The sequence below is a fragment of the Triturus cristatus genome, chromosome 1_1, assembly GCF_964204655.1.
Source record: "Triturus cristatus chromosome 1_1, aTriCri1.1, whole genome shotgun sequence".
Classification (NCBI taxonomy): Eukaryota; Metazoa; Chordata; class Amphibia; order Caudata; family Salamandridae; genus Triturus; species Triturus cristatus.
Window position 1 is genome coordinate 134,041,881 of NC_140579.1, and position 14,575 is coordinate 134,056,455.

Below are 14,575 nucleotides of genomic sequence, written 5' to 3' on the forward strand. Positions count from 1 at the left end.
CTGGTTATCCAGGTTTTGAGAGATTATCATTGTTACTTTTGTCTTGTCAGCCAACCAGCATTACACAAAGTACTGTCCAGAGAGGCAAGCAATTGAACACTTAGCCCTGATGAATTTGCCACAACGTTTGTGAATTGGCAATGAAACATGTTGGCCTTCTTGGAAAAGGTTAGCAACATGAAGTGCTTTTAATCTGAGTAGGCTCATGTTTTTCAAATAAATAGGGCAACGTAATAGTGAGTCTTAACTCGATTTTAAGTTGCACTGAACATATTGTTCTCTGCATATCACGGGTTCTATATTTGGGGACAAATTGATTTCTTTTCTTCTGTCTTTCTTGTCTTTTTCCTGGACACTATTTCTTTTGTTTCAGTGAGTGGGCAACCAATGATGATAGACGTGGGCATATGCTGGTAGCCTCCCTGGTGTTGCATACGTGAGGTGCCCTCTCACTCTTTCACTTATTTTTTAGTAAGTGTTTTCTCACTCATGTGTTGTGGGGGCAAAACAGATGTGGTGAGGTGGGTTGATTTGACAGTGGTTTTTCTCTCTAGTCTTCCTTTTTAAAAAAAATATTAATTTGAGAGTATTGGGACTGCTTAAATTTGACAGAGTGCCTAAAAATCGGGTGAACCCCATATTGAAAGCAGTGCCCAGAAGTGTTATTTGAGTAACTCGTTAGCCAGGTCTTTTTTGTATTGATGAAATATGGTTTGGGCCCTGGGGATGGAGTCCCTGAGGTCACTATTGACTTGGGGAGTGGGGCCATGCACCCCGTCCCCCTAAAGGTTTCAGGGATAGGATCCGTGGGGCCCCTTCTGGCTCTGTGAGGGGGCAATAAGCCCCCTTCCTTTTACAAATAGTTTGGCGCCGTGGCATGGGGTGCTCGGGGAATGAAGCCTCTCGGGGACGGTGGCCAAGCACCCACCTTCCCTTTAAAAAAATGCCCCCTACATTGCGTATAGCCAAAGGCATGGGTTTGGCAGCCTGAAGAAGACAGGCCACAGGGCTGGGTCGCAGGCCAGACTCAGCAGCCAAGCCCAAACCACACATGGCCAAAAGCTGTGCGCAATGTGGAACTAAGTGACGTATAGCTGAAGCTGTTGCAGCTATTGGCTAGTGAGAAATGTTGCAGAGCGCAGAGCACAATTCTTTCCAGGTTCAGTTGAATGCTGGGAGAGCAGGGAGACCGGAGGAGAACAGAGGAGTAGCGCGAAGGGTGTTAGCTACCACAGGTCAGGATGAGTGCTGGGTGTGCAGATGGGGCGGGGCTAGGTCCCGGTGGGGCTTGTGTTACTTGATGCCTCCTAACACTCCCCTTGGTCACCATGCACCGTGGATTGCTCTGTTTCTGCCTTACTCAAGGGCCGCATGGTCTGCCAGCTCACCATCTAAAAAGACCTGGTGGTTCAGCAGAAAAGCATTGGCATAGTCAATAGGTCTCGCCTTTGGGACCTTGTAAGTAAAAAAATATATATATACTTAAGCGTAAGACTTCACGTTTACATTTACTTCGTATTTACGATGCAGCAAATGTAAACGTGAAGTCTTACACTTCAGTTTTTTCTTTTACTTAAAAGGTCGCAAAGGCGAGAGCTATTGGCTATGATAATGTTTGTTATTGATGTTGTTCAGCATCAACAAAAGAAGGGCAAAAAATGCCATTTGTCAAGGCTGTGCAGCACTGGCAGAAAAAAGTGTAACTGCATACCATGGCCACAATTCCTTTAAATTTACCATTCCAAGGTGGCAGACCCCCCATCTTGGAGGATAAATTCGAAAAAACAATAATAAGACGTGTGAAAGTGCAATTTATGTGCGGACGACTTGGTAGCAAAGTGCAGCGGCTGGGGCAAAAAACAGGCTGCGAGAGGAGTATGGGAGCAAGGGTAGAGCAGGCGGGGGAAATGGAAACATTACTGAGCAGCAAGAGCAAATGGGAAAGGAGCAATGGAGGGGCTCAGTGGTTGGACACAAAAGGAGTTGGGGTGAAACGGGTAGAAGCGATGAAAGCAAATAAGGGGCTTGGAGGTGGGGGTTAATATTAAGAAAGAAAAAAAAACAACTGTGAGGGGAGGATGAAGGAACGTGCGAGCTTGGGAGGAGAAGGGGAGCAACATTGAGAGCGCGGGTGTCCGGCATTTAGGGGTAGGGGCAGTACACAAGCAAGAAAGCAAACATATGTGCTCCCACTGAGTACTGAAAGAAAAAGAAACAAGCATTGGCGGGGGGGGGGGGGGGAGTGGAGGTCAGCAGAGTGATGCGATCTGTGGTGGGGGAGGGCAGGGAATTGCAAGGCGGAGAGAGGCACGCAAGGCTTAATGTGCCTTGACAGAAAACCACATGGCGGCTGTGCGCGTGAACGCAGGCTTGAGGCCACCAAAAGCCTCTGGTAGCACTTTCAAAAAGCCACTCACTAAATTTGTCACAGAGCAGCGCATGCACTGGTTCAGCAAGACCTAAAAAAGCGGCAAAAGCAGCAGGGCAGAACCTTAGACGTGTATGCACTGATCCCCACACAAATGGTTTGATGCCTGATTGAGCTGAAGCACAGCACACAGCACGGAAGCACTGTTGGAGGACGTGTGACAAAGCGGATCTGAGCCTGAAGCCCTTGGAGCCCCCTGCCGCCTCGCATACCTTTAACTGCCATAGTCGGTCTGAGCCCCCGTCCCTGCTCGGTTCGCGCTTGGAGCTAGGTGGTGTGAGCGCAGGAATAGTGAGGTGGGGGGCTTCCTGGACGACCGAGGCAGGACAAGAAGGCAGCGGCGTAGGCTGCAGGGAGCGAGCCTGAATGGGCGCAGGGAAGGAACTCGGAGAGAGTGTGTGCCTCACTGTGAATGTGGTGAAGTTTCTGGCAAGGGAGGATTGGGTACATGTGGGGGTTGGGCTTTATGTATGGTAATAAAATATTACTTTATGTTTTAAAAAAAAAGTTGAAGTTCCGTGAAAAAAACAAAGATTGGATTGACGTTATAGTAAGGAACTGCAATTACCCCACATAATACATCACTCAAGACATGTGTTTTATGCCATAGTTATTAACATCTCTGCTACATTTGAAATTATATAATTGATGTAAAAATTGTGCATGGATTGCTTACTTGTCCACAGTGACATTTTCATAAAGTATGCGAAATGTTGTAATTCACAGTTTTGCATCATGGAATGTAATTTCTATCGATGGGAAACCGCTTCAAGCTGAAAATGCATCGCAGGAAGACTAGCACCACAGCCACAACACAGTGTACCCACAAACAGTCTATCCCAGGTATCGTTTGAGACTTTTGCATGATGGGTACATGTCCACGTTCAGTTTTCATGCCAGATACTGGCCAACTACATCCCGTGCAATAGATGTAATTTCACATATTTTCCTTCAAAGTTAAGTGCATTTACTTACATGCATTTGCAATGCAAATAGGTCTCGCATTTGTGAGTTAGAGCTATTGACATTGTAAATGGCAATGTTTTTTACCTACACGTTTTATTTTTGGAGTGAATGTATGTAGTGTGCAAAATCCCTTGGAAAGGTCCTGCACTTCGTAATACATATATTGAAAAAGACGCAAACTGTGGATTGTGTCAACAATTTCTTGGCACGTACCTCATGGGTGAAGTGTTGCCACAAATGCACACCGTGGTGCTTTACTAATGAGCAACTCATTAATAAAAGTAGTACTTACAGACTAACCAACGCGATCGGGATTGGAGCATGTAAATCCGAATCCCGGCTTCTCTTTCATTTTCTAAACTATTTGACTCACTCTCCTGCGTCTTGGTTATCCCCCAAACACTGGGAGGCAATGAAGTTTGCCAAGGGGGCGGGGGCAGGGAGACTTCGGGGGTACATGAAAATGTATTCAATGCCAAGTTGTCAAAGGTCGCCCGGTACTATTAGTTAAAAGATTTCATTAAGATATTAAGAGTACTTTACTCGCATCTATGAGAAAATCGACATTAACTAAACAAAATGCCAGAATGTGTGTCAGTTTTCACAGTGTTTTAGACAGTACTGGTTGCTTAGTTTCATTGCATTCATTTTTGTATTTACTCTTTTAGACAGCATCCAAAGTAGGTTACCTAACCCCAAAGCCCCGAGTTGTTAAATGACCCATAGAAGTGTTTTGCAGTTAAGCATATGTGTCCAAATGTAATTTTGGTAGTGCCATGGAATGATCAGCCAATGAGGGACTCGATGAGCAGGTATTTAAGTACACGTTCAAAACGTACGGTATTGTGGCTGTTTGTTTGTACACAACCACCTCTGTCAATGTGTTTATTAACACAGAGCTTCATCTACCAGACAGTGATCACAGAGGGGCGACTAAAGCACAGAACCAAATGTATTCATTTATCCTGAGTGCGAAGGCACCCGGAATCCTTAGGTGCCCGCCCGGAGAGGCTAGGGATCCCAGCGCTTCTACAGACTCTGCCGTGCTCCTCTGCACCAGCAGGACACAGCTCAGAATCTGCCGCTTCTGCTAAGAATAGGTGAGGAGGATGAGGTTGGGGCATGCGGGAGTTGCCGGCAGATTTCCAGGTTATTGAAAGGGATGATTCTGACGTGAGGCAATGGAGACTGACTTTGTCTGTTTGTCTGCACCAGTCTATTTCTCTACCATCTACCGGGCTCACTGTCATGTATCCATTCATCTCTCTTTGTTTGAGGTGCGCGAGCCAATATATTAATAAATAGGTATAGCCAGCCGGAGACGAGGCAAGCGTATACGAGCCAGTGGGCGAGCCGTGAAAATGATCGGCATGTTAATCATACAGTAAACAGATATAAATGTGCGATACTGTCTCTTCAGAATTAAAAAAAGTGCATTTCTTTAGCGCGTCACCTCAGTACACAAGATTATAGCACTGAATTGAGAGGAAGTTATTAAAAGTGCTTGTTTGAAGCATGAGTTAAAACACTGCCGCTCCTCCCACCACACAACAATGCCATTTGTGAACTAAGAGGTGTCAGTTGCCATGCATACCCCGAATGTTGCCTAGAGTCTTATTATATTTAGAGTAACATTAAAATTAATTAAACACGAGAAGTTTTTGTACAGCAAGCATTGTGAACTCGCATATTTCAAGGTGGCAATAATAAAGATGAAAACAGAAGTGCCGGCAGGCAAGAAAACACGAACAGGAGTAGGAGGGGCGGGGGAGGGTGAGAAGTCACAGACTGAGGGAGAGGGCGGTGGGGTGGGGAGACAGGGAAGAAAATAGTGTTAGGAGTAAAGGGGCCAATAGCCGTGGAAGGATACAAATGATGAATGAGAAGGGACTAACAAGCCTCAATCCAATTGGAAGACAGCATTTAAGACAAAAGCCAATGGGCAGAGAGTGAGCGGAGCTTCCACAAAGCTTCCACACTGCAGTATATACTGCATGCCTCGCAAAGCGATGGCAGTGCATTCGCGCTCCAACACTAGGCGAGACCTACAAAGAAACAAATCACCAATTTGCCAAATCCAGCCCCTTACAATAAATCATCACATTCTTCAGTAGGCTCATGTGACCATCGACCTCATATATAAGCTTTACCTACTGTCCTAAGAGTACGTGTTCTTACCATCCTCCACAATCGCAATCACAGTCACGTGCAGGCTGCTGTGAATCACATGGTATTCATAACTCCTCACGTCTTCTCCTTCTTGAACTTCCACCGTTGTCCTGACCTGGTAGGTTCCATCAGGGTTTGGCAGGAGCTCCTTTGACTCCCAGGGGATCTCTACACCATTCTGGACCCACCTCACCTCAATGTCTCTGGGATAAAATCCATATGCGTAACCGATAAGAAAAGTGTGATTGCCGCTCTTTCTTTGTGAAACTTTTGTTTGAGGAGTAACTGAAAGAAAACACAATAACTACAATTATACAACAATTCCAAAAACTGAAAAGGACTTAATGTAATACCAGTTCTTCAACAACTACCATGTTATCCATTCTAGGGCCCTGGTATCACGTTTACCACTAGTGGTCATATTTGTAGCCCACTCATTGCATCTTGCAACTCAACAATGTCTTCTTGTGCATAGTACTGTAACTTCCTTTACTTACCCAGAGTGTTCAGGGAGTTTCATGTGCCTGCTGTTACATTTATGCCCTTTGTTATCGTTCCATGACTCTCCAGGGCTGTATGTTCTGTGCTTGACGGTTTGAGTAGCTGAACCAGGAAGGAGAATCTAAGGTAATCTGGGCTCCTTTTGTCAACAAATGTTACCAACAAATCTTACTACATTTCAGAAGACTTGGCTACTCCTCATAACACCTGACAGAAATGGGGGACGTGGCCTAACAAGATGGCTGTGTAGACGTTTGTTGGAGCTCCCTTCGGCAGCCTGATAATCTGACCGCAGTCCATAAAAAAGGCGGACTAAGTAGGGTAATAAGGCCTGCTCCCACCGGTGAAGGAAAACAGCTGATTGAAGCTGATAACAAAGAGAACGGCAAGATAAAGGAGGACACTTCCGGAAGACGGGCGGCGCAGCGACCTGAAGACACGGGACGATAAGGCGGAATACAAAGAAGACCAAAAGAGGCATGATTAAGTGGAAGAGAGAAGCGGAGACTCCCGAAGAAACCCTAGAATCACCTGTAGACTAGAGAGTTGACGCGAGGCCAAGGAGGAAGGTACACCCACTCCGATCCAAATCTGGGTCCTGGATTCCAAGTGGAGGTGATGGCGCAGCCTGAACGCAGCCGGAGGGGTACTACAGGTCTCCGGGGCTCGCTTCTGTTTCAAGCGGGCGGCCTTTGTGTGCCATGGGACCCGATTAGACCAGAGACCAGGCGGACTCCAATGTGAGGAACCGAGAAGCAGGGCTGGGGGCCGAATGTGCATGAAAGGCAAGGCTGCCCGGGTAACGAGACGTGCGAAGCGGAGGCAAATGGAAGCTACCAGACAATCGAGGAACCCGAGGAAGGCCGGTAAACGTGTGACAGACTAATTTGTGTCCCCACCTTTAGCACCCTATCTAACCCGTTTAAAACTATGACGAACAAGAACTGGAACATCCTCCAATCTGGAGGTTTGGACATAGATCAACCAATGTACTCCTTCAGGAAAGCAAGGAGCATAAGAGAAATGGCGGTAGACACAAGACCAAAAGCTCAGGGTATGGGGTCCCAACAGACCACATCGTGGAACCTTCCTCCTCCCTCAGGACACTCCCAGTGTGGATCCTGCATGGTGTGCCATTTTACAAAAAAGTCGAAAGAACTGGATTTGGGAATGCAAACACTGGGGACAGAAAGGCTTAACTATCTTCAACTCCACAAATGTTATCTATGTGATCAAGTGCACATGTGGACTACGGTACATTGGGATGTCGACACAAAGTGTGCATTCGTATTTCAGAACACCACAGCACAATTAGATGCAGAAGGGACGCCACAAAGCTGACTTCCCATTACATTAAGAAAGGCCACAATGCTGACCAGCTAGAGTAGTCTGTTATAGAAAAGTTGTCACACAAGCATACAGAAATGACAAAAGCACTTCTCTTTTTCTAACAGAGATAGGTACACAGGCTCCGCACGAACTTAATGATGGTATCTCATGGGGAAGCTTACTGGCCGGCTGATCTCTTGGTCATCTGTGGAATTTTGAGTATTGCCAAGGAATATACAAGATGTGCCTACACATTCACAGTTGTGGCCCAAGTAATCGGGTATAGAGCACCCGATAATAGGAAAACATCAAGATCATGATATCTGTTTTTTACCCGATGTTTACTCATCTAATTCTCCCCTTGCACCTCCTGTTCATAGTTGACTAGGCAGCAGGGGATGTTAACACCCTTTATTCACTCCCTTTTACTGTCACGAACAGTCTACAGAGGATCACATCACCCTGAAAAAAACCCTATAGTAATTTTTTGCCCGTCTATGCTACTAGAATGCAGATGTCGCATATATGTAAGATCTTAGCACTTCAACTGTGGTATGGTAGCCTTATACAAGTTACTACTGGGGGGGGACAAGCTTGTGGAGTTCTTCTGACAGGTGCCAAGTTGTAAATAATTACAATAGTCGAATTGCGAGAATTATTTGACATTGCTTTATTTTTACACAGGAGACATAAATTGTTATTCCCCCACATGACCTTCGAACCCCATTCGATTTCAGCTCACTAACTATCAGGATTTCACCTGTGTTTCCGCAGGAACGTCATGGAACAGGAGTATGGTCCACAACTTCTCCCAACCACCAATTGTACTTGATAACGTCTAAGCAACAATGGTATTCCTGGGAAGAAGGGAAACAAAACAAGGAAAGAAGGGGAAAACAAATCCCTCGTTGTCACTCAGAACTGCAGGATGTCGTCAAGGCAAAGCAAAAAGCTAAATATTCTCTTCTTGTATACAGGTGAAAGTCTTAGTGCTGGTACGTAAGTGAGCGTTGCCGTGTAACAGCGTCTATCTAAAGCTTATAACACTGTGAAGGGGGTATGCTGTTGTGCAACCAAAACGTAACCAATAATTCAGGTTAATAACTCACAATTTCCTTGCAGGTGATCCAAGTAAACCAGAAAAGGAGTCCCCCCTACAGCTCTCGGGCACCCAAATCAGGCAAGTGAGAGATAATGCTTACGTACAAAAAAGAAAGAGCAGCGCAACGCGCTGTTACCGCAAACACGGTCTTTTAAACAGTAAGGTCCCTTTATTCCCTTTTTGCAGGTGCTGTTTTGTAGAGAAAATGAGAGTTCACCGAGGCAGGAGGGACTCTGAAAACAGGACGAGGTTTCAGGGCTGGATGACTCCGCCACGAAGCTGAACGCCGAAAAGGAGCCTGACGCCGCAGGAGAATCCAATGAAATAGGAGGAGCGGGAAACGAGATGAGATCCAGCGCCGGAGCACGCCGCCACAAAGAGACACAGGAAAGAACCGTAAGGTAGGTCGGAGTTACCCAGGAGCTTGAACGCAAAGCCCAAACGAATAGCTTTTCTTTCCGCCCTGCCGAGTGTTTGTAGTTCTGGCCCCGTCTTGGATCCCGGCTCGGCAATAGTGACACTAACTACATTTCCCAAACACCCGTGGGCTTAACATGCCTTTTGGGGGGAGTGCTGTCAACATTCGGGCCTGTTGAAATTATGATTCGTAATGCGAAGGTTTAGTTTGAAGACCTTTATTGGTTAACATGCGTGGGAGAAAGAAAACCCCACAACCGCTCATCCTGGTGTTCCCGCTGCAACTGCCAAACCTAAAGCAACAGCAGAGTTGGAACGAGAACCGCAGAATGATTGACATATTAAATAAAAATAGCGCCCGGGAGCCGGCGCGCGGACCTGACAAGTTGTCCTTAAGGGAACAAGGACAACTTGTCAATACAACATCACCCTCTTTTTTTGACAGAAAAGAAAAGAACATTATTAGCTAACAATGACAAAGTCAAATATAACAAAATGATGCGAGCAAACACAGACAATGCAGTGAGAAGAGAAATGAGCATTGGAAAAGAAGCTGCATGAAGTAATAATAATTATTTATGAAAATAAAAGAAGAAAAGTGGAAAGATAACAGGAAAAGAAAATACAAACAACACATGCATCAACTACTTTTCTCACAAAAGATAACCACACACTCCCTCGCACAAACAACAAAACAACCCTAGTACAAAAATCATGAAAGCTGGCCAGGCTAACAAGAGTAAAGTACAGGGTGAAAGCAAGAAGGTGAAGTGAATTGACAAAGGAAGTACAGAGAACAGTAAAAGAGTGGAAATATAGAACTTCCCCAAAAGCAGGTTGGGTGGAAGGTGTGGGAGAGACCCACACAGAACAAGGTAAAAGTGTAAAATGCAACATGTGCAATATATGTGGATGAACCAAATGAAACAACGTACAGTAAAGGAGAAGAAGGTGTGGGAGGGACCCACACAGCACATCATAAAAATGTCACCAATGCAACATGCGCATTAGATGTTGTAGTACCACATGAAAGTGTGAGCAAAGCAAACGGAACAATGCAAAATGTACGTAACAGATGTGGGCGATGGCCACATGACAAAATGTAAATTTCAAAAAGACTACACAGTCAAATGTAAATGCAGAAACAGTAACTTACAGCCTTTAACGCAAACTGGGATGTGTGGGATAATGCCACACAGTACTGGCAATATGTAAGAACAAGCATTTGCAATGCAATAGGTCTCGCATTTGCGAGAGTTTGAACTATTGGCATTGCAAATGGCAATGCCCTTTATTTATCTGTTTTTATAACCTGCAAGTGGTGTGTAAACATGCACCTTGCACTTATAGTTCTTGCTTACGAAAAGCAGGGCTGGCAGTAACTGTGCCTCTTTTAAACAGATAAATAAAAGGCAATGCCATTTGCAATGCCAATAGCTCAAACTCTCGCAAATGTGAGACCTATTGCATTGGAAATGCCTGATACCTGTCAAGTCTCTGTGTTAGTGCCCACTAACAAGTCAATCCTTGTCAGGTGATGAGTGCGGAGGGCTTTTGGTGGAAGGCGGTTTTTGGAACCAAACTTGATCGGGGTGGTAATAATGTGGTGAAGTTGCTTGGTGAATGCATGCACAAACCATTGTGAGTGAATTGTGCACTCAGTACTGGGATCCGTGTGTATTATACACTCTACACTGTGCTGTATGTGCGTTATGCACTTTGTAGCAGGCTTTGTGTGTATTATACATGAGGAACTGGGCAGTGTGTGTATTCTGCTGTATGTGCAGTAGCCTGCATTGTGTACTGGGCCGTTGGCTCAGCCTGCACTTTGTAGCTGGCTAGACGAGAGCGGCTCAGGAGTCCCTCTCGCACCCCAGAAGGATTCTTCAAAAGAACAGCTGGTTTGTGACCGATGGAGTGAAGTGTAAACGGAAGGGGTCCTGGGTGCCTTCGTCTGTGCTGCTGGGGGGGAGAGGTGGTTGACCTCTTAACGGGCTGGAGACAGGGAAGTTTATAGTCCCTGGAAACAAGGAGCGCATTTGAGGGAAGGGACGTTTCCATAACATTTTACTTCAGTGCGCTACTAAGGGCGCAGCTCGGCAAACAGTGACTAGGGTTTGTATGGTGGTCTGTGATGGGATCGACAGCTTTCATTGTTTTTACCAGAGGTGCACGATGTGTGGTGTGTGGGTATGTTTGTCAGATTGTAGCTGACGAACGCCACAAAACACCGTTTCTAAAATAATCTGAGGGAATTTAGCAGCCTAAAATGCCTAATGTTTGTCATTTTTAGGGCGTAACATTTTCGTACATGTGCTGGATCCCCTTGCGCCGAGTGGTTTAAATTTCATGTTAGACATCGTTCGAAGCATCTTTTTTGTTTTTTTAAAGTCACGACCCTTCCTGCAATCAGTGCCCCAGGGCCGGTGCTCCGTTTGCCACATAGCTGTGACTGCTGCCCCCAGATCTTAAGAGATTGGCACTGAGATGTGAGGTGATAATTTAGCAACTAACGCTTGCAGGCGACATGTAGTGTAGCCGCGGATGACTCCGAAGCCCGGACTCAGTGCAGATGGTCCAGGCCCTGGGGCTCAGCGGCAGGGGGCCGTGGGAGTATGGGGCTGTTCTACACTGAAGTAAAACAATCTGTGGGACTTTTTATTTAGAAGACGATGCGTTTGTGATGTAGGAAGACACCGGATGGCCCTAATCAGAGGATGGCTGAAGTGCGGTGTGGCGCATAAAAAAACATTGTTTATAGTTAAAGCGCAATGTCGCGGCATGCAGTGAGCGCTTTTTTTGTAAATATAAAGCGTGCGCACAATTTAAAAAAATAACAATATTTAAAGTTAAGGCGCGATGGCACGGCATGCAGCGAGGGCTTTGTGTGTAAATATAAAGCAACTGCAAAAGAGGTGCTGCCACCATATTTAAAATTAAAGCGCGACCCTGCATGAGCGCTTTTTGTAAATATAAAGTGGACGCACAAGCACCCACATAAGTGCCCGTCCGTGGTAAAAAAAAGCTCAAGCAATCACAGAAAAAAATAGGAAAGGGACAGAAGGCATTAACAAGCAGGAAGTGGGATAAGGGAGGGGGTGGCAAATGGTGTGCACTTTCACGGCCGCTTTGATGTCCTCAGTGGCCGCATGGCTCACTGAGGACATCAAAGCGGCCGCAAAAGTGATCAGGCAGGCTGCCAAATGGTGCGCGCGCCCGGCTCACATGCACTGTATTTGGAGGCCTGAGAGCACTAGTTTGCACTTCCAGATCCCCCTTTTACAAAAGCTCTCGCGAGAGCAGCGCTAAAGCGCTGGCTCAGGCGAGACCTAAAAATGTGTGCACTTTAGTTTTAACCCCTTGCATGCCCGCCCCTTTCCCCGCCCAGTGCCGCGCCTTTCATTAGCGGGCGGAGTTCATGACGAGCTGGACTCGTCATGGGCACAGCGCCACCGCAGCCCATGACGAGTCCAGCTCGTCATGGGCACTGAAGGGGTTAAAAGGAGGCAACAAAATACATTTAATAAATAGCGTAACATAGCCCCATTAAGAACAAGCATTTGCAATGCAATAGGTCTCGCATTTACTAGAGTTTGAGCTTTTGGCATTGTAAATGACAATGCCTTTTATTTACTTGTTGATTTTTAAAACATAAATAAAATGCATTATTATTTACAATGCCAATAGCTTAAACTCTCACAAATTCGAGACCTATTGCGTTGCAAATGCTTGTTTAAACGACTTTCTGGTCCTGCAGGCACGATGTGCAGCGCGCCATGCGCGCTTTTACTTTCAAATGGGGCTGCCCACACCACTTTTAGCTCAAATGAACATTCAGATCTGCGTCTTAACGTCCACTCTGCCACCTTACATTGTACTGTTCTTTCATGTCATCTTAAAGATAATTACTATTTTATATATCACGCATAACGAGCCGCGACATCGACCTGATGCACAAGCATATTTTTTAAAGTAATTCTTTAATGTCATTAAATAATCGTACATGATTCACCGTTTATGATACATGAGAAAGGTTGTTTTTTTTCACACAGTGATTCGCAGGCCCCGTGGGCTCTAGCATCCACAGAGACTCCTCTCAGCTCTGACTCCAGTGCATGTAGACAGCGTGAACTTTCACCCAGCACAGCCCAGAGATAGGCCTTTCACACAGTGCAGCTCATGCTGAGTGCGCCTGTCACTCAGACCCTGCAGGTTACATCAGCGCGCAATGGTCTGGACTCTGTAGTAACTTAAAACAAAATGGGAAGATGGCGCAGAGCATGTTCCGCCGAAGTCCAACAGCCCCGTTTCCCACATGCATCGTTGTACAGCTGCTAGCTGAAGGAGCGTGAGTGGCGTTTTAAAACTGACATGCATTGTAACGTTTTGCTTTTCATTTCCAATTAGTCTCATAAAGGCATCAACTCCCGTTTAGAATGAGCTAACAGTGCTGACTGTTTATTAGCACAATCAACGTGTAGAGCCTGCTGCAACACAGAGATAAAATCCTCCTTCTGCACATGTGGGTGAAATGTGTGTCCAGTTTTCGGAGCACTTCTGAAGACACTATTTCCACCTGTCAACACTGCACTCGATCTTGTTGACTCCCGCGTCAGACCGCAGAGCTATCCCTGAGCTGATAGTGTCACTAAGCAGACTATAACCACTGCACTAATCTTAAATGTTCAGGGCCCAGACAGCAGAGCTACCAACCAGGGAACATGACTCTTGTAGGCGCAGGACTCAAGTAGCAGAGCAGCCCTGTGCTTGTTGTTAAAGCTACGTAGCGCGATAAGTAGTTTTCATCCACAGAGGCGTGGCCAGGGTGCCTTGACCAAAACACAAGATAGGAAAATGGTCCCTTTCCAAGAAGCTCTTATCGGGGGTACGATGGCCCCCCTCACAACCCTGGCCTAACTGATGGAGTACTGATAGCTAACCCTTGTGCCTTTTCTGTTCAAGCTGATGTTTACTGCATGTGGCCAGATCGCATTCTGCCCGATCGTGCGAACACACACCACTCCCCCGGTTCTTGCACGTTTCACGAGTCCCGGCTCCAATCCAAAGCTATTGTTATACATCCTTGTACTACTCGTGTCGCTATAATACACACGCGTGTAGAGGGTAAAATAGCAGTGTGTGCTGGAACAAAACATTCAGCAGTAAAATGAGTTGGACGGGCAGGTTAATGTCCAACATGTAATTGTGGTGAACGTGCCTGGGTAGATGTTAATTCGCTCGCTCGCCTGTTAATACACGCCAGCGTGTGTTGGGTAAAATTAACAAACATGTAAGGGAAATACAGGCATGTTTATTTTCAAGAAAATACATGCTAACCTGCATGTGCAGGCTGATGTGTTAAATTTGTTATCCTTTTGTGATCTTCGCGTCATGGATGTTCTCTCCAATTCACACGTGTATTGGAGACTAGAGAACATACGTGTGTGTGTTGGCTGATAGAGATATGTACTTGTACATCTGTGTGCCCGGTTATTTGGGCATGTCTGCTAATATGCAAGTGTGTTTACTGGGAATACAGCTATATGTGCTAAAATATTAATATATGCCTGTGCGTGTGAGGCAATGATGTACGAGTGCGATGGAAGTGTGGCCAGAGCTGCCGACCTTGGAGCTCAATGCCTTGCAGTTTGCAAGGAGACGAG

The 14,575-nt window shown here is 45.9% G+C and overlaps 1 protein-coding gene across 1 annotated transcript in view; it reads right to left on the reverse strand.

Moving 5' to 3' along the window:
* Window positions 1-14,575, reverse strand: part of LOC146869805 (major histocompatibility complex class I-related protein 1-like) — a 551,777-nt gene that overhangs the window by 92,594 nt on the left and 444,608 nt on the right. The window contains exon 7 of the mRNA XM_085617524.1: window positions 5,573-5,848. Within this exon, the coding sequence (XP_085473650.1) occupies window positions 5,573-5,848 (276 nt within the window). The remainder of the gene's footprint in view (window positions 1-5,572; window positions 5,849-14,575) is intronic.